We start from the raw sequence: 25,980 nt of genomic DNA, 5'->3' as shown, positions 1-25,980 counted from the left end.
AAAAATTGAAAACATGCCATATGGAAAGAATGTTGAAAACATACCAGCACACATAGGACACCACGCTGACCCCAGAGCACCCCGGCACGCGTTTCGGTACGATCCTTCCTCAGGGGGCGTACCATGAATAACCACTCCAAAGTTATATAGCCCCCGGAATGCACAAGCCGACCAATGCGCAGTCACGTCCATCACCTCCGGCACGCCTGCCAACGGCGAGAGACATGGGCCCATGTCACCCAGCGCAGGACCGCGGACAGGAAGTGACGAAGGGACCGCACATGACCGGAAGTGCACCCGCGGCCATATTGCATAAGGGCACAACCCACCACCTCCTTGCCACAAGAATAAAAGGAAAAATATATATATAAAAGGGGAAACCACTGCATAGCAAAAGGTCAACAAGGACCACAGCTAATCCAAATATAGAAATAGATTACATAGCCGCGATCACATATACGTGGGCAAAAAGTAATACTGATAATATACGTCAATAAATAGGTAGGTGTACCCCTAATAAACAATCATTATATATAATATAGTATAATATAGAATCAAGGGTATACATATAAACATATAGATGGAAAATATACAGATGGAAAATATACACAGTATATAACAGCCAGCCCACGAAAATATATATCGCCGGCTTATGCTGGTCTCTTTCTGTGGCTGTGGGAGAGGGACCTCTTCCTGTCGGACAGAGTGGGGTCTATGGAGCGTGTCCCTTTTTGGACACGCTACATAGACGATATCTTTTGTCTGGCAGGGTTCCCCGTCTGACCTTGCGCGGCTGATCGTAATATTGAATAGCAACGACCTCAATATTCATCTTACGTTTTCAACCAGTGCTACGTCATTGGACTTTCTTGATGTGACTATTAGGAGGGACTCCTCCGGTATACTACAGACAGATGTTTTTAGAAAGGAAACGGCCACTAACACTTTATTACATGCATCATCTGGCCACCCGCGGCACATGATTGGATCTGTTCCAATTGGTCAGTTCCTCCGCATTCGTAGAATTTGTTCATCCGATGAGGTGTTTGAACAAAGGGCGGAGGAATTGAAGGAGCGTTTCCGATCACGAGGCTATAGTCGGAGGATGATTAAACGTGCTTATCAGAGGGCGAGACATGCTTCTCGCAATGATCTCCTCTATAATAATAGATCAACTGGGAGATCAGGTGATAGGCAGTTATTGAGATTTGTGACCACCTTTAATTCTCAGTCTGATAAGGTAAGATCTATTCTCCAGGACGCCTGGCCCATTTTGAGGGTTGATCCAGTCATTTCTAAGTTTATTCCTGCCAATCCCTCTATGGCGTTTCGACGTGCTAAAAATCTGAGGGACCATCTTGTCTCCAGTCATTATTCCAACTATCATAAACCCACATTTCTGGACAGATTTGCCAAAAGGGTTGGTTGTACTCCGTGTGGTGGTTGCGTAGCCTGCCCCAATATCGACCGTTGTGATACCTTTATCAGCTCTGATGGTACTAGGAGTTATAAAATCAGACAATATATCAGTTGTACCACCAGATATGTGGTTTATTATGCCACATGTCCGTGTGGTTTGATTTATGTTGGACTCACTACGAGACAACTCAAAGTCCGCATCAGAGAACATGTGTTGGGGATACAGGAAGCAGCTTCCCACACGGAGTCATCCACCCTTAAAACTATACCCCGTCACTTTAAGGAACTACATAATTGTGATGGTTCCCTTTTGAGGGTACGGGGTATTGATGCCATTAAGATCAATATTCGCGGCGGCGATCTGTCCAGACGTTTGGGGAGACTCGATGGATTTGGCAATTGAATACCGTTCACCCCTTTGGTCTCAATGAATGTCTTTCCTTTGTACCTTTTCTTTAGTCCTCCGGTTGTTGCAGCTCTATGACGTGTCACCATTCACTTGGTTGTTTTTATTGATTTTAATTGTACGTTTTTATTTTAGTGTCTATTATTATCCGCCATGATATCTCTCCTTTTGGCTGAAATGAAATACCCTCTGCTCCAGGATGCTGCATCATCTATCGTCTCTGCATAAATGCATTTGTATTATTTATGTATATTTTGAGTATCTGGTTATTATTTGATGTTGCGATATATATTTTCGTGGGCTGGCTGTTATATACTGTGTATATTTTCCATCTGTATATTTTCCATCTATATGTTTATATGTATACCCTTGATTCTATATTATACTATATTATATATAATGATTGTTTATTAGGGGTACACCTACCTATTTATTGACGTATATTATCAGTATTACTTTTTGCCCACGTATATGTGATCGCGGCTATGTAATCTATTTCTATATTTGGACTAGCTGTGGTCCTTGTTGACCTTTTGCTATGCAGTGGTTTCCCCTTTTATATTTATATTTTTCCTTTTATTCTTGTGGCAAGGAGGTGGTGGGTTGTGCCCTTATGCAATATGGCCACGGGTGCACTTCCAGTCATGTGCGGTCCCTTCGTCACTTCCGGTCCGCGGTCCTGCGCTGGGTGACATGGGCCCATGTCTCTCGCCGTTGGCGGGCGTGCCGGAGGTGATGGACGTGACTGCGCATTGGTCGGCTTGTGCATTCCGGGGGCTATATAACTTTGGAGTGGTTATTCATGGTACGCCCCCTGAGGAAGGATCGTACCGAAACGTGCGTCGGGGTGCTCTGGGGTCAGCGTGGTGTCCTATGTGTGCTGGTATGTTTTCAACATTCTTTCCATATGGCATGTTTTCAATTTTTTGAATAACTGTTGTATCTGCAGTGTCAGTATTGATCCGGTTACATTGGCTACTTAATGCACTGTATTTGCCAAAACATATTTTGTGCACACGCTATGTTTATTTGTGCACACGTTAGGTTTACCACCCTGCCCTTTGCTTCCATGTGATATGGTGCCACGTGTTCCCCACTTTCCCATGACTTTTGTTATTTTGTATTTAATAAAACTTTGGATAATTTTGTACATAATTGGACTATTGCACTAGTTTTATTTAGTGGTTTTGTTTTCAGCTAGTTTAGTGTGTCCTACACACATCCATTGCAGGCTATGTACATGGATTTTTTTCTATAGGAATATGAGTTTATATGTGTACTTTTGCCTGTTGTGTTTGCCTTACTTTCTATGTCAGGAGCGTAGTGTCTTGTGGACCTGGCTTGCTTGCCTCTGTCCTATGGACGGGGTACTTCACTGCTTTCTGCACTTCTTCCTTGACCTGTTTCTCTGGACCAACTCTTTGGTTGCATGGCTCCAATCTCTTCGGGGGCATGGGTGCTTTGCACTGGTTCTGGTAATGGTCAAACTTGTCACAGATGTAACACTTGACACTTCTTCTGTCTTTGTAGGGTGGTTGCGCTTCCAGGTTAGTAGTCACCATGAGAGGGGCCGTCCTCTGCACTCCTGGTTGGGACTCGGTCCCTTTGGCTACTGTGGACAATGGCATAATGGGCACTGTAGCGGCAGCGGGATCCGGCCTGCTGATTGAAGCTGCGGTGGTAAGATGGGGCCTGCAGGTGCGTCAGTGACGAGGCCCGGGGGTGCCATGAGACCGGCGGCTGCATCCAACCCAAGGTCTTGGGGCATTACAGGGGCTGCGGCTGCATCTGCCATCACTTCTTACCCCTGGTCTGACATAGCTTCTCCCCTTTGCTAACCTTATTGAGGTCGGTGTCTCATGTCTGGAGTCTGCAGCGGTTCTTCCGGTGTGTCGCTCGGCACTTTGCAGCATCTTCACCTCTGGCTCCCCTTCTGGCGTTCTCAGCAGCACGGCACCCATTTCCTTCTTCGCGCTCTTTGTGGTGCTATAATGGCGGCAGTTTTGGTGACAATCGGCAATAAACAGTCTCCTAGGCGCACATAAACCATTTTGCTGGGTCAGTCCACTGCTATTGACCTGTTCTCAGGCCTAGCCACTATCAGTGGTTTCCTGATTGGCTGTCTCAGTCCATGCACAAAGGCCTGTGCCAACATTTGCCTGTGTATCTGGTCATGAATGGTGAAGCCCAAGTCTTGGAATACTTGCGTTACTCTGCCATTAAACTTCTTTACAGACTCTGTCTTGTCTTGGCTCATGTCATGTAAGCTGAGGTCTTGTCCTGCCAATCTGCCTTTGGCCCACTCTCTGAGCTGTTCAATTAGCTGTGGCCCTGACTCCCAAGAGTGTACATCTAATTCTGCTGGAAGTTTGAATTGTTCCTTCATGATTGGCCAGAGTGCATCACCTGCTTTTGTTTCCATTTATGGCCCAGAGATCATTCCAGGTGGCTGCATATGTTCGCTGGTTCTGCTACATTATTTGGTAAAATGGCATGGGATGCATCCCTGGGTCTGGAAGATTGTCATCTGACTTGGAGTGCAGTGCACATAGTGTAATGGTGGTGCCTCTATCTGCCCCTGCATTCTTGGTGCCTGTGGGTTTCTTTTCCTAGTACTGGACAGCATGTATGATGTTCCCTCTTCATCTTCATCAGAGGAATAGTTGTGATAGCATGTACTGGGGTCATACACTGGCTGATATTGGACATAGAAGTTGCCTTTTTATGTGAGGACGTCTCCCCCCTTGCTGAAGCTGTGATGGATTAGGCTTAGAATTCTATGTTGGTGTGAATGTAGGCAGCTCTGACCAGTGCTGAAATTGTACATATCAGCAGATGTAGATGATGATGTCAGTACTCCCCCCTCTGCACCCAGGGCTGAGCTGTCTGCTATGTCCGGGGGCTGCCCACTGCATTGTGTGTAGGGGGATTTTCACCTTCTTTGCCCATATCACAACTGACAATGGCTGGACTGTGCCAGGGACATAGAAGGGGAACCTTGTGCTGTAAGCACCACATTGTTTGAATTGGGCGTTGGCCCAGCCGGCAACGAAGAGGAAGAAAGAGGAAGAAGGAGGAGGGGTTGATGAGTGAAGGAGGAAAGAGGTGTGGAGAAGGAGAATGAGGAGATAGAGAGAGAGATATAGAAAGGTGTGGTGAAGAGAAACGGGGAGAATCAGGGTGTGCAGAAGGAGGTGAAGAGAGAGAGAGAGTCAGGAGAAGAGGGAGGAGAGATGGGTGTGGAGAAGGAAGAGAAGGAGGAGATAGGTGTGGTGGGGGAGTGGAGAAGGAGGAGAGAGAGAGTGAGGAGAAGAGGGAGGAGAAGATGGAAGGTGGGGAGGAGAGAGATAGAGAGAGGGAGAGAGAGAAGAGAAAAGTGTGGAGAAAGAGGAGAGGAAAGGAGAGTGAGAGAGAAGAATGAGGAGAGAAAGAGTGACAGAGAAAAAGTAGGATAGAGAAGAACGAGAACAATAGAGAGGAGCAATGCCTTCTCCCTGTAGGGAGGGACGGGGCGCGCCACATACTGTGCAAAAAAAACCTCCCTATACCATGGATTCTGCTGAGAGCAGACTGTACAGATCCAATATTTCCCGTCTTATACACACAAAAAAACACTTCCTGGTTTGCTCACATAACTTTCTGTACACCTAAACGATGTAAGCTCTGCTGCTACTTCATACCGTGTATTAGTATTCAGCAATTTAACATCAGCTAACTTCCCTTATTTTCCTTTCTACATCATGCCATTCCGCAGCTTGAAGTCTGCCATTCTTATGAATTTAACATACTTTATACCTTCCAAAATTGTTCACATACTTAACACCTTCGTGTTCTGCCACTATCTGGGGGGCTGTTTTCTCATCAGGAAGTAAAAGACCCTCCTGTTGCTTGGCCACTTTATTCCCCATGGCAAAAGCAAAAAATGAAAAACACACAAAAAGGAAAAAGAAAACAACACCAAAAAACTTCTAAAAATGAGTATACAAAACTCAAAAAAAATAACCAAAACGATCAAAAACTCAAAATTTTGATACAAAAGAAAAAACTTTTTTTTAAAAAAAGGTAAAGAGACAAAAAACTTTAAAATATAAAAAAAACTTGAAAAAATATAAAAACCCAGAATAAAGACCTTCAAAAGAGTAAAAAAAACTATATATTTTTTTTTCTCCTTCTCTCTGCGCTCAAGGCAGTCAGAGACACACACTTCCCCTTTTCTTATCTTATAGCTACACATAGCCAGCATTGCAGAAACAGCCAGAAAAAAACAGATGTGACAGTGTGATTTACAATGCATATATCTCTGCTTGCAGCTGGAAAAGAGGAAGTTCAGGAGAGAGAGAGAAAAAAAACAACTTTCTTTTACAATTGTATGCACTTAAAGCAGCAATACATGAATCAAACCAAACAGAAACCGATACAGATAGACGTCCGGGAGATGGCCCTTTTTATTTTGTGACACGTGCAGGTTGCCCTGGGAACAGACTACTGCCAATCGCACTGGGCACACCTGTGCCCGGGCCGCCTGAGTGAGAAGCACAACAAGCGAGAAATCTACCACCCCGGTCCGGTCGTCCTAACTGGATCGCCGGCACTACGGGAATCTGCAGTAGCCCTTTAAGTTATCACTACCCGTGCCTGGAGCCTGGGACTACCTGCCCCGGGACTACCTGTCCCTCCTATGCACGGGAATCCTGTAATAACTTATCGAGCGATTTGATCTCCTGCGGTCTGTTACCCAGCCACCACAAACAAAACAGTCACTTCCTTACTTCTCCCGGATTTTACACAAACATGGAACACATACACGGCACACAGCAGACACCTTGACTTATATCCCAGGGTTTGTTGGATATAGGCTTTGGACTTTTTACACTACCTGGGAATGCGGTGGTGACCACACCTGACCGGCAAGAGGTATAGACCCGGACTAGGCACAGGGGACTTTCAGGTAAGATGATAACATTTTCTTACCTTACTTATGGAGCTGCACAGTCTCCGTCCCGTGAACCAAGGCCGTGGCCAACACCTCCGTGTCTCCGGTCAGCAGGGTCCCGTGTGTTTCATCCACGCCTCTCAGTTGGGGGCCATTTGATATGGAAATTTGGATTGGATAAATTTATCCGTGTGTGCTGCGGCCGATCCCAATAAGACTGAGTATTTTGAGCGCTCAAGGAATGAGACTGCACACCATTGTGTCAATAACATTCCATCAATACTGATACTTTATTGTACATACATAGTTTTATATTTTCATATAGAAAGGAGTGGTTAGGGGTTGTTAGGGGTGGTTAGTTAATTACCACATTGTCTAGCTCCTCTGTCATTGGTTATCTAAACATATATGGAATATTGTGATTAATGCACATATGACTGCTGATTAAGCAACTAAAATTGAGCTCTCTGCATCTAGGTCAGAGTTGAGACATCTGATCAGCACTTAATACATCTGGCGTTGTTCCGCTTTTGAGATGGAAAACCCCATACAATCTCTCTGGCTTATATCAGTTTATGTCAGCCATTTTAAGCCATTGATTATAATGTATATATTAGCTGTGAGTATATGAGTATATATAATTATAGAGCAGTATACATGCAAGTGAGATCTACATGATATATATATTTCTATCACAAATGTAACTTTACAACTAGGTAGAACCATTCTCCTTATTAAAAGGGGTGTGGCCCTACAAGTCAGCACTAATTGGTGTGAGAAGCACGCCTCCAATTGGCAGCGCCCACTTGTCAAATTATTCATAAATTTATAGAAGAAATAACAGAGGAATGGCATTGTCAGGTAAGCAAATTAGTAGAAAAAACCACTAAACTAGGTCTACACGGCAATATGTGTTACACAACATCACATCTAATGATTTCCTATGATGTCTCACTGTGACCTCCTGCTACTGCAAAAGTCTCAAGTCACGCGCAACTCACTTGCCATAGACTTTAATGCAAGCCACATGCGACTCCGGCTTGTGTGCAATTTGTCTGCAATTTGGTAATTTTTTTTACAGCTAAAGCAGAACTCCAAGGCTAGTTTCACACTAGCGTTTACCTGATCTGCGGCAGGCTGCGGACTTCCTCCGTGAAGCCCCGCCCTCGGCCGCACCTCCGCCGCTAGCTCCGCCTACTTCTGCATGCGGCCCGCATGCGGCCTCCGTACCTATCTTTAACATTAGGTACGCAGGTCGTGCGGCTGTATGCGGATGCTGCCGCATGCGTCGTTTTGACGATGCGGGGAAAAAAAATGCTACAGGCTGCGTCCTACGCTGGTCGCCGCATCGTCAAAACGACGCATGCGGCAGCATCCGCATACAGCCGCACGACCTGCGTACCTAATGTTAAAGATAGGTACGGAGGCCGCATGCGGGCCGCATGCAGAAGTAGGCGGAGCTAGCGGCGGAGGTGCGGCCGAGGGCGGGGCTTCACGGAGGAAGTCCGCAGCCTGCCGCAGATCAGGTAAACGCTAGTGTGAAACTAGCCTAAAATAGTTGTGCAATAGCAAGGCGTAGACAAGATGCACTTACCTGTATGTTTTTGGCTGTGTGATTGTTTTTTTGCGCTTAGCAGTATAACCAGCAAGCTGCGGCCTAGAGTTGTGTTAAAAAGCATATTCTGTGTGTATTTCTGCATGTGGCACTCATACTTGATACTGAATAAATTGAAATATTTTGAGAAATGTATTAAAATATTTTCAGCAGTTGCAAATCATTAACATTATCTATAGATCAAATGATTTTCATAATTGCTTGACTTTAACTTCTTGTTGTTACAATTTCAATGTTATACAGTAAGGTTTTACGCAAGTGTGGAAAAATGCTGCAAAGAATGAAGCTTCTTACATACAAATGTTAATACTTTATTTTTAGCAATTAACAATGTGAAAAGTGAATGAATAAAATAGAAATCTTTATCACATCTATATTTGGTGTGAACACCCATTTCCGTCAAAACAGCATAATTTCTTCTAGGTTCACTTTCACACAGTTTTTGAAGGAAATCTGCAAGGATCAGGGCTCTGTAGGGGCCATATCATCACTTCCAGGACTCCTTCATCTTTTTTAATGTCACAAGTCATACAGCACGGCAAGACTAAGCACAGCAACAAGACACAAGGTAGTTACACTGCATCAACAAGGTCTCTTCCAGGTAAATATTTCAAAGCACACTGGGGTTTACGGTTGTGCTGTTAAAGTAATAAAAAATAGGAATGGTGAGGACTCTAGATGCAGTAGTCGGTCAAGGAAACATAGTGGAGCAGATGAAATACACATGAGGCTTACTTCTGTTCAAACTTAGAAGATGTCCAGCAGTGCCATCAGCTTACAACTGGCAGCAATCAGTGAGACCCAGTAACATCTACTGTTCAGAGAAGTCTGCTCAGAAGTGGTCTTCATAAAAGAATTGTGGCCAAACTTCTATACCTTCAACATGGAAAGAAGGCAAAACTATTTAATATTCACAAAAAAATGGGAACTGGGGTACAAAAAGGCAGCTAGTGCTCTGGACTGATTAGTGAAAATGTGAAATATTTGGCTATAACAGAAGGCAGTTTGTTAGCTGATAGTTTGGAGCACAAAAATGAGTCATTATGGTCAGGATTAATGGTATCCTAAATGCTGAGAAAAACAGTAATATATAATACCATCGAGGAGGCGTCAGATTGACTCCAAATTTATTGTACAGCGGGACAGTGACACCAAACATCCATCTACTTTCATTAAGGACTATCTTCAAGGTAAAGAAGAACAAGGAGTCCTGGAAGTAATGATCCTGCCCCTCAGATCCCTGATCTCACATCATTCAGTCTGTCTGGGATCACATCAGAAGGATTTGCACATGCGACATCCACAGAAGATCTATGGTCAGTTCTCCAAGATGTTTGGAACAACCTCCTGCCGAGTTCCTTCAAAAACTGTATACAAGTACCTAGAAGAAACGGTGACGGCAAAGGGCGTTACCTAGATAATATTATATATCTCTATCTGTAGCCTAAACTTTTTGCTGTGTTGATGTCTGACATATAATTCACCTCTTAAAAACCTGTTTATAGGGACCTCAAGGAGTGCAGGGCAAAGAAGGACTAGTTGGACCTCAGGTATGTAACTCATATAAAATTGTTTTGGAAATTACAAACGAACATAGGGCACAATATCCTTGAATATGAGACACTCACAGTAAGATGTTTATACGTTCAGGGCAAGATGGGAGAGAGAGGAGTTGTCGGGCCACGTGGTTTTCCAGTAAGTGACCAGACAGCAATGTCAGTTGTGATCTTTTTCCCAATCAGTATTATTCATACATACTATTATTACAGGGAATTCCAGGACCCTCCGGCTCAGCAGGGGAAAAGGGAATCCCAGGGAACCCGGTAAGGATCATGATTGGTTATATTTGGTATTTTTTGGCTTCCATGTACAGCTTTTGATGACAAACATCAGACTTGTATAAGATGGTATTGGCGTAGTTCAACACATTAGACCCATGCAGATCTTGTAAATGTCTTTTATATTCGTTAGAAGACTTTTAGGTGTCCTCTTAGGCTTTGTCTTAGGCATGCACTGGGTCTCAAAAGTTGCGTATAACCATTCTACATATTGTCCTGATCCATCTCCATCCGCCAGTCATTTTTTTCTTTAGATTGTGAATGCTTCAGCTCATTAGTCCAGTCCTGAGCAGGTTATACTGTAGTTAGTATGTGGAGGTCACCTCATGACACATTACAAGAGCGCCTAATTAATCAGGTTCATTGAATCGCATATTTAAAGCCAATTCCTTTATTGTTGTCATTTTCAGTTTCTTCTTCCTTTGGCATAATTCCTACACCACTTGCCAAATGTACTTATGAAACTCATCTCTTTTTTGCAGGGACCACCAGGACCACAAGGACCTATAGGCGCAATTGGGGAAACTGGACATAAGGTATACTGAAAGATAAATGTAATGTATTGTCCTTAAAGGGCTTGTCCACTACATAAGTGTTGTAGTGGAATCAATGGTGCTATATAAATTAATAATAATAGTTCCCCTAGAAAAAAAATAAAATAAAAACCTTGTTACCTACCACACCAGCATTGTCGCTGCCAGGTCTCCGGATGTTTGCGTGATATTTGCTTCAGCACTCTCGAGATATAACAATCAGTGGTCAGTAATGGGCTGCTTTGCTTACGCTTTCATCAGATGAAATTCTGACCTCCAGAGAGGTCAGGGGGTTGGGGTGTGACCGCTGCAGCTCATTAGTGGCCACTGATTGACTGCAGTGCTCATGTGACATGACATAAAGTCACGGCAAGCTGCAGGAGATTAGGAGCTGAGAGCTCTGGAATGGAGCCAATGTGAGTGATGCGAATATAAGGGTTTTCTTTATTTTATTCAGGGGTGTTTAGGAAGGGATTGTGCAAGTAGTTGATAACCCCGCTTTAAAGGAGTATTCCCATCTTGTACATTTATAACATATCCATAGGGTAGGGCATCAATGTATAGCAGAGGTGTCAAACTGCATTCCTCGAGGGCCGCCAACAGGTCATGTTTTCAGGATTTCCTTAGCATTCCACAAGGTGCTGGAATCATTCTGTGCAGGTGATTATATTATCACCTGTGCAATACAAGGAAATCCTGAAAACATGACCTGTTGGCGGCCCTCGAGGAATGCAGTTTGACACCTCTGATGTATAGTACACGAGGATCCTACTAGCAGACTTGCATATATCTCGAAAACTGGCCCCTTATGCACCCCACTCTTACTGGAGAGGTGTTGGAGTTACTGCCCATGTGATTTGACCTATCCACAGAATATGAATGAAAGTACAAGATGAGAATACCCCTTTAAATTTGTGTGAGTTATCTTATTTATTAGAATATTGACTGTGGTTCTCCTAAACATTTTTGTTTTCGGAGGGTCCCTGAATATTTGCTGATGCCATAGTTAGTAGTGCACTTTACTTTTGATAAATGTTTCCCGGTCACAATCTCTGGTGCCACTGTCCGCTTTATCATAGTTAGGTGACTGGCCATTTTAGATGAAGTGTACGATGTCCCAAATCCATGCCTCCTACATAGCCTTCTACACTTGGTCAGCTTGGTAGTCGGGAACGTCGTTTCTACATTCTTGAGTTTGTCCAAAATAAACTGAACTTACAAAACAAATGTTAAAACCATTATAAACTCGTTACACTGTAGAAATTCAGCCAAAAAAGTCAATTTGGGGTCAGGAATTAGATTCTGGCTTAGAGGATTGGCTATGGTACAACTTGCATGAACTTCCGCTGTAGCAGAAGCATAGACCTAAGATGAGAGCCCATGAATGAGTTGGGTAGTAATGGCCCCACGTTAGGGTGAAGGTCCGGTACAGCCCAGATCTCTTCTCTTTGGGAAAGTGATGATTTCTATGGGGCAACACTGACCTGATAGAGGATTGTTGTAAAGCTGGCTGTAGGTTTCTATACAATGTAACACCACAAAAATACTGTGGTTTCCTGTGTTTTTTTTACATTGTGACCAATGGAAGACATATGCAACTCATCATGATGAAAAACTTAAATACAGAGCCTTAGTAATGCATGATAAAGTCATTGTGACTCCCCCGTTACATGACTTACATTCTCAGGCCTCTCCCTATCCAGTTTTACTGAAAATATTACACAATATGTGTAAGCCTTTATGGCAGAGTCTATTGAAATATACAATTAATATTAGAATTTTTTTGTCTCTTTCATTTTAGGGACCTCCAGGGGCAAAGGGAGAACCAGGGCCTCCAGGTGAACTAGGAATGAAGGTAGGTGACCTTCTATGTGGATAATCATTGCAAAATGCGTGACGTTTGTTACATCACATCTATAGCCTGGATGTATCCTTTCGTACAGTGGGATATGTCACTCAAAGACTCCCCTTGTGGGGGAAAAAAAAACATGAAGTGCTCCAATATTTGTGTTCTTAGTTTTTAATTAAATGCGTTTGTATGGAGAATAGTGACATCTGCCGTGATGTTCCATTCCATCCATACTGCAAGATAATAGTATGCTGATGAGTACTGAGGAAACTTGGGCTTCAGTCAGGTAAAATGAGTCCCTTGGATAGGTTCAGCCTGAGATACAGCTCTGGCAAAAATTAAGAGACCACAACATCAAAACCCTGCCATGGGCAGCCCAATCTCCAGACCTGAACCCCACTGAAAACCTCTGGAACGTAATCAAGAGGATGATGGATAGTCACAAGTCATCAAACAAAGAACAACTGCTTACAGTTTTGTGCCAGAAATAGTGTGAAAGACTGGTGGAAAGCATGCCAAGACGCATGAAAGCTGTGATTAAAAATCATGGTTATTCTAAAAAATATTGATTTCTGAACTCTTCCCGAGTTAAAACATTAGTATTGTTGTTTCTATGATTATGAACTTGTTTTCTTTGCATTATTTGAGGTCTGAATTTTTTTTTTTTTTTTTTTTTTTAATTTTGACCATTTTTCTTTGTCAGAAAAAAATACAAAATGTATTGCTTGGAAATTCGGAGACATGTTGTCAGAAGATTATAGACTAAAAGAGCAATTTACATTTTACTCAAAAATACACCTATAAAGAGAAAAATCAGACAAACTGAAAATTTTGCAGTGGTCTCTTAATTTTTGCCAGAGCTGTATATGTATAAATATGTATCACTGTAGCGTGAACGTTTGAAGTTCTCCACAAATTTCACCCAAAAGCCAAAAACTTAGTTAATGTCTGCGGTGGTATGGTATCCCACTCTTCTTGAAGGGCCGCCCTCAGGTCATTGAGGTTCTGGGGTACTGGGTTACGAGCCTCTACACGGCAACTCAGCTGATCCCAAAGGTTTTTTATGGGATTCAGGTCTGGAGAAAATGCAGTTAATATAATGAAAAGCATTTGCAGGCCCTTAGTACATAAAAAAATAACAACATGTGGGGGTAACCGCTATAGAGATTAATGCCACTTAAGGTATATCATGTATAAATTGGAATGATGTAATAATTAATCAAACAACAATCTTTATTACAAAAAAAATCACACAGCAAAAAGAAAGAACACCACAAGGGAGACCATAAAAACCCTTAAAAACAGTTGGGGCAGCGTGGTTCAAACAAAGTGCAACTGGCATGTACACATTATAAATTACAATTGGTTACAAACAATACATCGGGTATACAGGTACATAGCCATGTTAACAATTACAAGGCAATGGGATCAGTGTAGAGTACCAACACGCAGTAGCATCAATAGGTTTTTGTTATCTGCACTGGCAGTTACCCCTGCAGAGCAACAGAATATTTAACCAGACATAGCTCAATAATACAGGCCATGTGCCATTGTTGTTACTAGAACCACACTGCCCAGCACCCCAAAGCTCATTGCGTGCTTTGGGGGGTTAAAATGTGACCAAGCATGATGTGGAAGACTGTTTAATACCAATTCTAATTGTACCCTGAAATGTATTGGGCGATTCATGGCTCAAACACCTGTTGTGAATTGTGCCATTAAGTTCCTTGTTGAGAACAGCAAGTTGTGCAAGAAGTACTGAAACATTGAATAGTTGGACGTGTGTATTCAAAAGTTTAAAGATGGTCACATTAAGGTCACCTGAAAAGGTTAGAGTGCACTATAGGGTAATCCTTAAATTTCATCCGAAAGCCAAATATCCCTAACTTTTTGTGAGCAGTGTGTAATATATTGTATGTGTGCATATGCAACACCAAGAAGGAAAAATTGTGCACTTAAGGAAATCACAGGATTTGTCGTGTTGAATTTGGAGAATGACCATACCAGTGATTCTGCTAATGATCTATTCTGCTCTGCAAGTGAGATTGGATGTCACATATTAAGCCCAAGGTATCACTTAGCGTCTACACAAGCCATCAAAAGGCCTTTTCACAACATTAGGTTTCGAGCCACGCCATGTAGAGACCTTCACAAGGGAACATCACACCGGTTAGGATTATGGTGTGGGGGTGATATAATGTACGGCAGCCGGACCCCTCTGGTCTTCAGGTACACTAACAGCTTGGCGTTATATTAATTCATGTGCTCATCAAGGTGTAGATAGTGAATGTTCATCAGACCACTTAACCATGTTTGCCCTTCTCAAACTGGCGCTCTTATTTAGGCCACAGATAGATAATGAAATGAAGACATGTAGATTGCGATTTCAGAGTAACTGGTGTCCAACATCATGTCCCCTATAATACTAGTTTTAATGACAGTACTCATCAGGTTATTTTCTGGGGTGCTGAAAACATCCTTTGGGAGATTACCACTACCATCTATATGTCAATATGTGTATTATCCTACATTTTTGAGTATATGGCTAATGTGCAGATCTCTGTGATTACATAGTTTAAAGTTTTTTTTTACTCTTTTTTTTATATGGTCTTGAAGTAATGCTCCCTTCCATCTCCACCCCCCACACCTATTTCTTGGTAATGTACATATGGTGGGTTAGTGAGAAGTAAAAGACAGGGTGGTACATGGTAATACAGAACTGTAGGATCTGACTACGTAAGGTTTGTTGTCTGTTACCTTGGAGAGACACAGGTTTGCATTGGAGCTGTAGACGGAGATCAATGAATATGGCAAGATATCGGTATTTTGGGCCAGTTTTCTCTTCCCACGTAGAACTGAGTTAAATCTGCTCACACAGTGTAAATTCTTCATTTTGCCCTGAGCCTCCATTACAGCTGGAGGAGACAAGGGGCAGCCTAATATCCCCGGGGTAAGAGCAGCGTGTGACCATTGTGAGTGTCCGTCAGATCTAGTTTTGCTCTTCTCCCAGCAGCATTTTTGCTTTAATGTCATCCTGTTTATTCTGGAGGGTACATCTTGCTGCTTTCATACTTCTTATTGTGTCTCTGCATTTTATGTTAGCCCCCCACCACCACAACCTTATTGCTTTTGGCAAGCCATCCCTGGCTTATGACAGACGCTACTGTTCCCCCTTTGTGACAGAGATGAAACCTAAACCATTCTCTCCTCCCGTCCTTTTCTTTGGGAATAAAGCCCCATTGATGTGCTCTGTCCTGCCATTCGGAAATGTGAGGCTCACAGTAGCTGACAGCTCTCAGCGGCTGCCAGCGCGCGGCTCTTATCTCAGCTGGACAAGCTCTGGATGTATTGCACAAGACCTCTCCATCTCCAAGCCCTGCACATTTACATGAGACCTCAAGTCCAATTTGGACCCAGATGTCTTTCCCAAGCGTGTTCCCTGTTGTCTAACAGCAGTAGTTTGTTTTCTGAACAAAGGGTCAGAGCTTCACAAGCAACAAACCGAGGAATATTTATAGTAGGAAAAAAGGAAAACCGAAAAGTCTGGACCTGAGCTTTAAAATAGAAAATGGCGTGAAACATAAACCAGTGCCTGGAAAAGGGCTTCAGCTGTTCCCAAAAGGGAATGGGAACTAGGTCTATTTTCTACTCTTCTATTGATTCTTAAAGAGACGTCAATCCAATAAAGCAAAGAGCCTAAAAACACCATCTCTTTAGAGACGTTTTCTAAACCTACCTCACATTAAATTCACAGTACAGCTCTGGAGGTGTTAATTCTGTCTTCAGTTCTGAACCATTGTTTAGATATGCGAGTTGTTTATGTTTAGATATGCGATTTTAACACTGATCTCGTCTATATTTCTGTCATCAGGGAGATATTGGTCCACTGGGAATACCAGGAGAACAAGGTCTCATAGGCCAGAGAGTGAGTATCAAAAATTCTTAAAACGTTTTTTCACATTTGCAGCTTGTCAGTTCTTTGAGCATTTTTCACCCATTCATGCGTTTTTCCTCCTAAAACTCTTTTTATGTGGAAAAACTGCTGCAAATACTCAACATGTGCACATAGCCTTAGACTGATGACATGCAACTCTATTTTGTCTATTAGGCCCCTTTCACACATCAGCTTTTTGCCATCAGTCGCAATCCGTCGAATTTTGAAAAAAAAACAGATCCGCCGTCTGATGCCGACGGATCCTTTTTTTTCTCATAGACTTGTATTAGCAACGGATTGCGACGGATGGCCTCACGTTTCATCCATCGTTCACCGGATCCGTCAAAAATTGTATGTCCGGCAACCGGAGACAACGGACAAAGTAACGGTTTTTGATCCATCGCCATCCGTCGTTTGCTAGAATGGAAGCCTACGGCGCCGGATCCATCAAATGACGGAATCCGGCGACGGATTCCGTTTTGTTTTTTTTAACTGAGCATGCTCCGATCCAATTAGCCAGACCCGCTAGTCGGATCCGTCCAAAAAACGGATCCGTCGCATCAGTTTTTCACAAACTGCGACGGATCTGTCGAGCCCACGGATTGTGAGTGACGGCAGAAAACTGATGTGTGAAAGGGGCCTTACTGTCAGGCAAGCAACATGTCGGGCTGAATAACCTTCTTTACTAGTCCTATAGTGCCCCCCCGCAGGTAGGCCCAATGAAGCACAAGTTTGTGGTAAATATTAATACTGAGCACAGGGATGGCTTTTGCATTTGCTTAATACTATCTAAACACCAGAACGATTCATAGTCCCATGGGAATCCCGATTCAATTGACAATCCAGCAGTCAGTTCTTACTAGTGTATCCATGTTCTGATAGTACGATCTGTATCTGCAGGGGGAACCAGGCCTAGAAGGCGACAGTGGGTTAATGGGCCCTGACGGACTGAAGGTGAGTGACCCCGTTATGAATTGAGGATTGATTTTGTTGTTCCTAAAGACCAGGTGCATTCACAGAAACATCTACCAGCAAGAACTTGTCCATGTGTAATTAGGAGGAAGCGCTGGCAAGTACAATCCAATTGTGATGGAGGCCGCATTACTGAAGTATACAGGAGATGTAAAATTAGAGAGAACCGGCGCACAGCCATGAGTAACATATCTCAACAGGGGGTGCAAGTAGCAGAATGTACACAACAAGGAAAAAGAGGAAAAAAGACACTGCTACAAAATGCACACCACCAAATATATATATATAACAAAACACAACACTTTATTGGCATAATAAAAACAATTAAAATCACTACGCCACTGTGAAACACCTGGATACATGATATAAATCCATATACAAATAATTAAATGTACAGCCTGTCGATATACCAGTACAAAGAAAGCAATAACAATAGCATAATACCGACCTGCCTACCGGCTCATGGGGTAACTAAAGGCCCGTATACGGCATGGTAACTATCTAAACCTAAAAGGGGATAAACTGAATAGGCACAGGGCTACCCATATAATGATAGAAAAAGAAATCCCCATACATCAGTATAGAGCCATAAGGCTAGTATATTTGGTCTAATACAAACCGGCCTATAGATGGACAGGCTGAAGTATCCATGAAGCCTGGTGGACCATAGCCCCACGCGTATCGCCTCCCGAATGAGGCTTCGTCAGGGGAAGTATACAATAGCCAATACACAAGTGAATATGTATCGCAGCTGACATCCGGCACTATGTGCCAGGAGCGGTCACGGACCGCCCCCGGCACATTAACCCCCGGCACACCGCGATCAAACATGATCGCGGTGTGCCGGCGGTACAGGGAAGCATCGCGCAGGGAGGGGGCTCCCTGCGGGCTTCCCTGAGACCCCCGCAGCAACGCGATGTGATCGCGTTGCTCCGAGGGTCTCCTACCTCCTTCCTCGCTGCAGGTCCCGGATCCAAGATGGCCGCGGCATCCGGGTCCTGCAGGGAGGGAGGTGGCTTACCGAGTGCCTGCTCAGAGCAGGCGCTGGTAAGCCTGCAGTGCTCTAAGTCAGATCGGTGATCTGACAGAGTGCTATGCAAACTGTCAGATCAGCGATCTGTGATGTCCCCCCCCCTGGGACAAAGTAAAAAAAAAAAAATTTCACGTGTGTAAAAAAAAATAATAAAAAAAAATTCCTAAATAAAGAAAAAAATATATATATATTATTCCCATAAATACATTTCTTTATCTAAATAAAAAAAAATCAAAGAATAAAGTACACATATTTAGTATCGCCGCGTCCGTAACGACCCCACCTATAAAACTATATCACTAGTTAACCCCTTCAGTGAACACCGTTAAAAAAAAAAAAAAAAAAAAAACGAGGCAAAAAACAACGCTTTATTCTCATACCGCCAAACAAAAAGTGGAATAACACGCGATCAAAAAGACGGATATAAATAACCATGGTACCGCTGAAAACGTCATCTTGTCCCGCAAAAAACGAGCCACTATACAGCATCAGCAGCGAAAAAATAAAAAAGTTATAGTCCTCAGAATAAAGCGATGCCAAAATAATTATTTTTTCTATAAAATAGTTTTTATCGTATAAAAGCGCCAAAACATAAAAAAATGATATAAATGAGGTATCGCTGTAATCGTACTGACCCGAAGAATAAAACTGCTTTATCAATTTTACCAAACGCGGAACGGTATAAACGCCTCCCCCAAAAGAAATTCATGAATAGCTGGTTTTTGGTCATTCTGCCTCACAAAAATCTGAATAAAAAGCGATCAAAAAATCTACCGTGCCCGAATATATTACTAATAAAAACGTCAACTCGTCCCGCAAAAAACAAGACCTCACATGACTCTGTGGACTCAAATATGAAAAAATTATAGCTCTCAAAATGTGGTAACGCAAAAAATATTTTTTGCAATAAAAAGCGTCTTTCAGTGTGTGACGGCTGCCAATCATAAAAATCCGCTAAAAAAACGCTATAAAAGTAAATCAAACCCCCCTTCATCACCTGCTTAGTTAGGGAAAAATTTAAAAATTAAAAAAAAATGTATTTATTTCCATTTTCTGGCTAGGGTTAGGGCTAGGGTTAGGGTTAGGGCTAGGGTTAGGGTTGGGGCTAGGGTTAAGGCTACAGTTAGGGTTGGGGCTAAAGTTAGGGTTAGGGTTTGGATTACATTTACGGTTGGGAATAGGGTTGGGATTAAGGTTAGGGGTGTGTCTGGGTTAGAGGTGTGGTTAGGCTTACCGTTGGGATTAGGGTTAGGGGTGTGTTTGGATTAGGGTTTCAGTTATATTTGGGGGGTTTCCACTGTTTAAGCACATCAGGGGCTCTCCAAACGCGACATGGTGTCCGATCTCAATTCCAGCCAATTCTGCGTTGAAAAAGTAAAACAGTGCTCTTTCCCTTCCGAGCTCTCCCGTGCGCCCAAACAGGGGTTTACCCCAACATATGGGGTATCAGCGTACTCAGGACAAATTGGACAACAAATTTCGGGTCAAATTTATCCTGTTACCCTCGGGAAAATACAAAATTGATGGCTAAAAAATAATTTTTGTGGGAAAAAATTTTTGTTTTATTTTTACGGCTCTGTATTATAAACTTCTGTGAAGCACTTGGTGGGTCATAGTGCTCACCACACCTCTAGATAAGTTCCTTAGGGGGTCTACTTTCCAAAATGGTGTCACTTGTGGGGGGTTTCAATGTTTAGGCACATCAGTGGCTCTCCAAACACAACATGGCGTCCCATCTCAATTCCTGTCAATTTTGCAGTGAAAAGTCAAACGGCGCTCCTTCCCTTCCGAGCTCTCCCATGCGCCCAAACAGTGGTTTACCCCCACATATGGGGTATCGGCGTACTCAGGACAAATTGTACAACATCTTTTGGGGTCCATTTTCTCCTGTTACCCTTTGTAAAATAAAACAAATTGGAGCTGAAGTAAATTTTTTGTGTAAAAAAGTTAAATGTTCATTTTTATTTAAACATTCCAAAAATTCCTGTGAAACACCTGAAGGGTTAATAAACTTTTTGAATGTGGTTTTGAGCAACTTGAGGGGTGCAGTTTTTAGAATGGTGTCACACTTGGGTATTTTCTATCATATAGACCCCTCAAAATGACTTCAAATGAGATGTGGTCCCTAAAAAAAAATGGTGTTGTAAAAATGAGAAATCGCTGGTCAGCTTTTAACCCTTATAACTCCCTAACAAAAAAAAATGTTGGTTCCAAAATTGTGCTGATGTAAAGTAGACATGTGGGAAATGTTACTTATTAAGTATTTTGTGTGACATATCACTGTGATTTAATTGCATAAAAATTCAAAGTTGGAAAATTGTGAAATTTTCAAAATTTTTGCCAAATTTCCGTTTTTTTCACAAATAAACGCAGGTAATATCAAAGAAATTTTACCACTATCATGGAGTACAATATGTCACGAGAAAACAATGTGAGAATCACTAGGATCCGTTTAAGCGTTCCAGAGTTATAACCTCATAAAGGGACAGTGGTCAGAATTGTAAAAATTGGCCTGGTCATTAACGTGCAAACCACCCTTGGGGGTGAAGGGGTTAAAGGGAACCTGTCACTCCGTTTTTTCCGTATGAGATAAAAATACCGTTAAATAGGGCCTGAGCTGTGCGTTACAATAGCGTATTTTGTTTACCCAGATTCCCCACCTATGCTGCCGAAATACGTTACCAAAGTCGCCGTTTTCGCCTGTCAATCAGGCTGGTCTGGTCGGATGGGCGTGGTGACATCGCTGTTTCTTCCCCCAGATCTTGCTTATTTTTCCATTGGTGGCGTAGTGGTTTGCGCATGCCCAACTGCCGAATCCACTGCACAGGTGAGGAAAAAGAGCGCGATCTGCGCTATTCCCCTGGTGATCGGTGGGGGCGGCCATCTTCCTGAGGCCGCGCGTGCGCAGATGGAGCGCTCTGCTGCCCGGGGTTTCAGGAAAATGGCCGCGGGATGCCGTGCTTGTGTGTTACACTATTGTAACTATTTACACTATTACTATTTACTATTTACACTATTGTAACGCACAGCTCAGGCTTTATTTAACGGTATTTTTATCTCATACGGAAAAACGGGGTGACAGGTTCCCTTTAAGGCTCCATTCACATATTCAGGATTTGCTGACAATTTTGACACAGATTCCACAGCAAAATCTCCATCAACTCTGCAAGTAATCCTTAGGCCACGTGCACACGTTGCGGAAAGTGGTGCGGAGTTTTCTGGACTGATTTTGGTAAATCCGTACTGCGGATTACCTGCGGAATTGCCGCGATTTTTGTGCGGATTCCACCTGCGGATTCCTATTATGGAGCAGGTGTAAACCGCTGTAGAATCCGCACAAAGAATTGACATGTGCACTGCGGATTTTTTTTTTTCCATAGGTTTACATGGTACTGTAAACTCATGGAAAACTGCAACGAATCCGCAGCAGCCAATCCGCTGTGGATCTGCAGCAAAATCCGCAACGTGTGCACATACCCTAAGTCAATACATGGGAATGGGTTCTCGGTAACCCAGTTCACAAGCACCAGAAACAAAATTGGTTTGGAATTTGGTCCATAGCTTTGGAAAAGTGCCATGTGACATAATCAGAGAAGACCAACCGGATGTAGCAAAATTTTTGTGTGGATCAGCGACTCAACAAACTGCACAACTGTGACAGAAATCAATGCATCAATCCTAGATTTTTGCCACAAATCCTCTATTGAATACATGTCAGATTGGCAAATGGGACATGATGTGAAGGAACCCTTCCTGTACTCTTAGGGCTACTTGTGCTCTTTTGTGGCATAGAGAATGGGAATATGTTGAGTATCTGTATTGTGCATCTGGAGGGACAGAAAAGTCATATATTTGCAATTGTCGCACGTGTGTGTTTCATTCACATTAGTACTGTTCGGTGTTTTAGTTGCAGTTTGTACTTCAGAGCCGTTTCTCCTACTTCCACTGTTGTAACATGGTCAGTCACAGATGCTTCAGGTCATCCTCTTACCCCGCTGTCCATGGTGTCAGTGCTGTATATGTCACATCCACAGTCACATCTCTGCAAGCTTATAGCAAATACAGTCAGACAGCTACATGCAATTTTAGTTAAAAAGTAGGAATTAATTTGGAAAGTGAAGATCTGGAATTTACATATATTCTATTCTGCTTTTTTCATATGTGGCAATAGGGTGAAAAAGGCGAACCAGGACCTGATGGGGAAAGGGGAGAAAAAGGCACCGTTGGTTTAGTAGGAAAAGATGGACCTCCCGGTTTCAATGGGATCCCAGGTGTCAGAGTGAGTACTTACCGTAATGGATGGAAGATGGAAATCTAAGGTGTCTAAATACCGGTGATGTGCCAGTTCTTCGTACTAGTGTGGTGCAGACAACCCCTCAGCTTCCAGGAATATGTCCAGCTCTGTCTCTACTAACTGTGATATGATTTTGGTGGTTTATGATTTACTGTGGAGTCAGAACCTGAATACTATTAATTCTAAGCTGCCATAATGTTTTTCCTTTAAATGTCGTGAATCCATCCACGTGTTCTGTTTGGTGGGCGTTATCTGTACTAAATCTCAGTGGAAATCTCGATGACTATTAATGACATTAGGGACAGCAGACCTTCCAGGGGCCACACTACATGGTTTTATCAAGCGTCACACTGCTGACAGACGAGTAACATCTGAGCTGGACATCACAGGCATTTCACGGCTGTACTGAGACTGCACAAAATCTAATAGAGCAGCTGGGTAGCCCTCCCCGACAGCCCCCTAAAGCATCTGTAGGTCTCCATCACAGTCCTCCGTCCGTCTCACTGTCCATTGCACACAGCCATTCACACGCCTAAGCTCTGTAAACTTGCAAATTAAAAGTAGTTTTACTTGGCAGGAATGCAGGATGATCTAAATGTGCTCAGTGCCCAGGACATAGTTGTAAAAAAATGTTTATTCAGAGGAAACTCGTCCTTTACACAAAACAGAATCATCGCTGAATTTCTGATGATTATTTGTATGAGGTTAGGAGTATGGAGATTTAAAGGGACCCCGTCACCGCGACTGACCCCATGTTATTAGTGCACATTATACCTGACCGGATACAAAATGATAGTCTGCATTAGCAATATCTATGCAGAAACAAACTTTCTGACTATGTGGAGGTTTTTACCCATTTTAGACTTGCTAGATTTGTGCATTTTATCCCCATGTAATCCGTACAAATATGTAATTGTTAGATTTTGTTGCTGATTTTTGACCTTCCCATTAAATCAATGGAGAAGATCGTCATCCAGTCTATACCACATGGAAAACTTCTGTAGCCTTTGAATGAGATTTCTTCAGATGCCCTCAGTTTTGCTGATTTCCTTATGAAGATTCAGATGGAAAATCAATAGGGTTCCAGCACATGTGCACATAGCCTTGAAGTAGTGATCGATTGTTATTAATAAATAAAAACTCCACCAAGGAGAAGCACATAGCAACGTTTGTATAGCCTATGAGCCCAAATTCGGCAGCTATGATGTGGTTTTGGGCCAAGCAGATGGATCACTGGAGCAGTGTTTAGCCCCTTCATTCAGTGCTGCACAACAGTCCCCAAATAGCTAAATCATACTACGATTGAGCACAGGTTTAAGGAGAATGGACATTCTCTTTAATTCACTGTATGACATGATTTAACCTTTCCTCACCACAGCAGTTGTTTAACCCTTTAGAGTTAATGGATAGATTTGATAGGCCCCAGTGATATAATGCAGACATGGAAAATACAGAAATACTTCACTCAGATGTAAATACCACAACTTGTTTCTATAGATGGGTCAGTAACTTGTGGCTGATGATGACCACATTATGCTCCACGGTAAACAAGTCCATGACACTTTTAGATTAGTTACCTGGCCCTTCACAGAGCCCAACCAGTTATGCCATTCACCATCATGTAGGTGTTTCTGTTAATGGGGTTGTCCCATAATGGATATTTATCACTTATCCACATGATAGGTGATCTTGGACTCCCTTCGATCACTAAAACCAGTGGTCACAAAACCCTCTTCTCTCTACTAATCCATGGAGGAGGAGACTGAATTGGATTAGTGGTTAAAAATGTGCCCAGATGTCTCGGTCGGCCTCACAGACATTTAATCGAGCGGCTGCCCGATCATCTCTCCATTCACACTCCCCACTACAGTCATGCAGTGATTGGTGGGGTCACCAGTAGAGATGATCGAACCTAAACTGCAAAGTTCGGAGTTTGTACTGGACACTAGTGATGAAATCCTAACACTGACTTTTTCCGGAAGACCGTTTCAGTGTTCTGAGTTCTGGGAGGAGAGAGAAAGAATAGTACCGAAGTTTGGGTCCCCATTGACTTCTATAGGGTTCGGGTTCAACTTTGGGTAGAGTTCTGTTGCCCAGACCGAACTTTGGTCTAAAGTGCAGTCGAACCCAGTGAACCTGAACACCCACGGGTCCGCTCATCCCTAGTCACCAGCGAACAGATAACATATATCACCAATCCTGTATGCCTATTTTGGGACAACCCCTTTAAATGGGAAACTTGGCACAACTTTTTATTTAGGGTCTTGCTGTAATTACATTGCTCCACACTATCCCCATTTCATTCGCATAGATCTATCCTCAGGCCTCTGGATAGCATGTGTTCTGCATATTACTGGGGGAAACATGGCAGCCATAGAGTTAAGTAACGGTCTGCTCTGTCCGATGTGAAGCCAGCTGGCATGGAGTCTAGCGCTCAGTTCCAGCAGCTCTGCAGAGTGATTTTTTGGTCTCAGCACAAGACAGAGATTGGGTATCAATTCCAGGAAAGTCATCCTAGAGTGTGTGAGAAATCCGAGTCTGCCTCTTGGAATCCTACACTTTACAAGCAAATCTCATCCAAAAGTTGTAATGAGGGTGCTGTGAGGGGTGCGACTGCTGCACACCTTGCTCCCTGTGCATACTTACATTGGCAGGGACTGGGAGCTTCAGTATCGTGGTATCCTTGTGTCCAACAGTCAGCCTGTCAGTTGCCAAAAATGGTCAGTGGCTTGGCGCAAAAAAAACGATCGCTGCTTTCTAAGAACTGTAGCAGTTTATATAAATTGTTCTGTAACCGTCATACAAACAACCAAGACTGATGACTGTGCAGTGAAATCTGAGAAGGGCAGCTGCAATAATGCACAGTCATTGATCAGTAGTAGTCTGCCAACTACTAAGAAACCACTGCTCTTCTGTGCCTCGTCTTTGGGCACTTGTGTATGGGCACTAGTATGTGACATGACTGTGACTTCTAGGAATGTTGGCTTGCCAGTTGGCAGCTCTGTTTACTGTTCATTGTCTAGGTTACCAACCTCTTCTGCAGTCTCTTGTCTGTGGCCAATTTCCTATACAAAGAGCTCAATGCTTACAAACTCTTTGCTTTAGAGGTTGCGTGCACTGCTCTGAAACTGGATTGATGGATCTGGCCAGCTTC

At 42.9% G+C, this 25,980-nt stretch overlaps 1 protein-coding gene across 2 annotated transcripts in view; it reads left to right on the top strand.

Annotated features, from left to right (window-relative positions):
* Positions 1–25,980, top strand: part of COL27A1 (collagen type XXVII alpha 1 chain) — a 477,424-nt gene that overhangs the window by 333,101 nt on the left and 118,343 nt on the right. For both annotated transcript variants that reach the window (XM_077283906.1, XM_077283905.1), the window contains exons 30-37: positions 9,879–9,923; positions 10,024–10,068; positions 10,143–10,196; positions 10,694–10,747; positions 12,546–12,599; positions 16,465–16,518; positions 17,428–17,481; positions 22,704–22,811. In XM_077283906.1, coding sequence (XP_077140021.1) covers positions 9,879–9,923; positions 10,024–10,068; positions 10,143–10,196; positions 10,694–10,747; positions 12,546–12,599; positions 16,465–16,518; positions 17,428–17,481; positions 22,704–22,811 — 468 coding nt within the window. The remainder of the gene's footprint in view (positions 1–9,878; positions 9,924–10,023; positions 10,069–10,142; positions 10,197–10,693; positions 10,748–12,545; positions 12,600–16,464; positions 16,519–17,427; positions 17,482–22,703; positions 22,812–25,980) is intronic.

The sequence above is a fragment of the Ranitomeya variabilis genome, chromosome 2 (assembly GCF_051348905.1).
Source record: "Ranitomeya variabilis isolate aRanVar5 chromosome 2, aRanVar5.hap1, whole genome shotgun sequence".
In the NCBI taxonomy this organism is placed as follows: Eukaryota; Metazoa; Chordata; class Amphibia; order Anura; family Dendrobatidae; genus Ranitomeya; species Ranitomeya variabilis.
The sequence above is the reverse complement of the archived record's forward strand: the minus strand, read 5'-3'. Positions and strand labels throughout refer to the sequence as shown.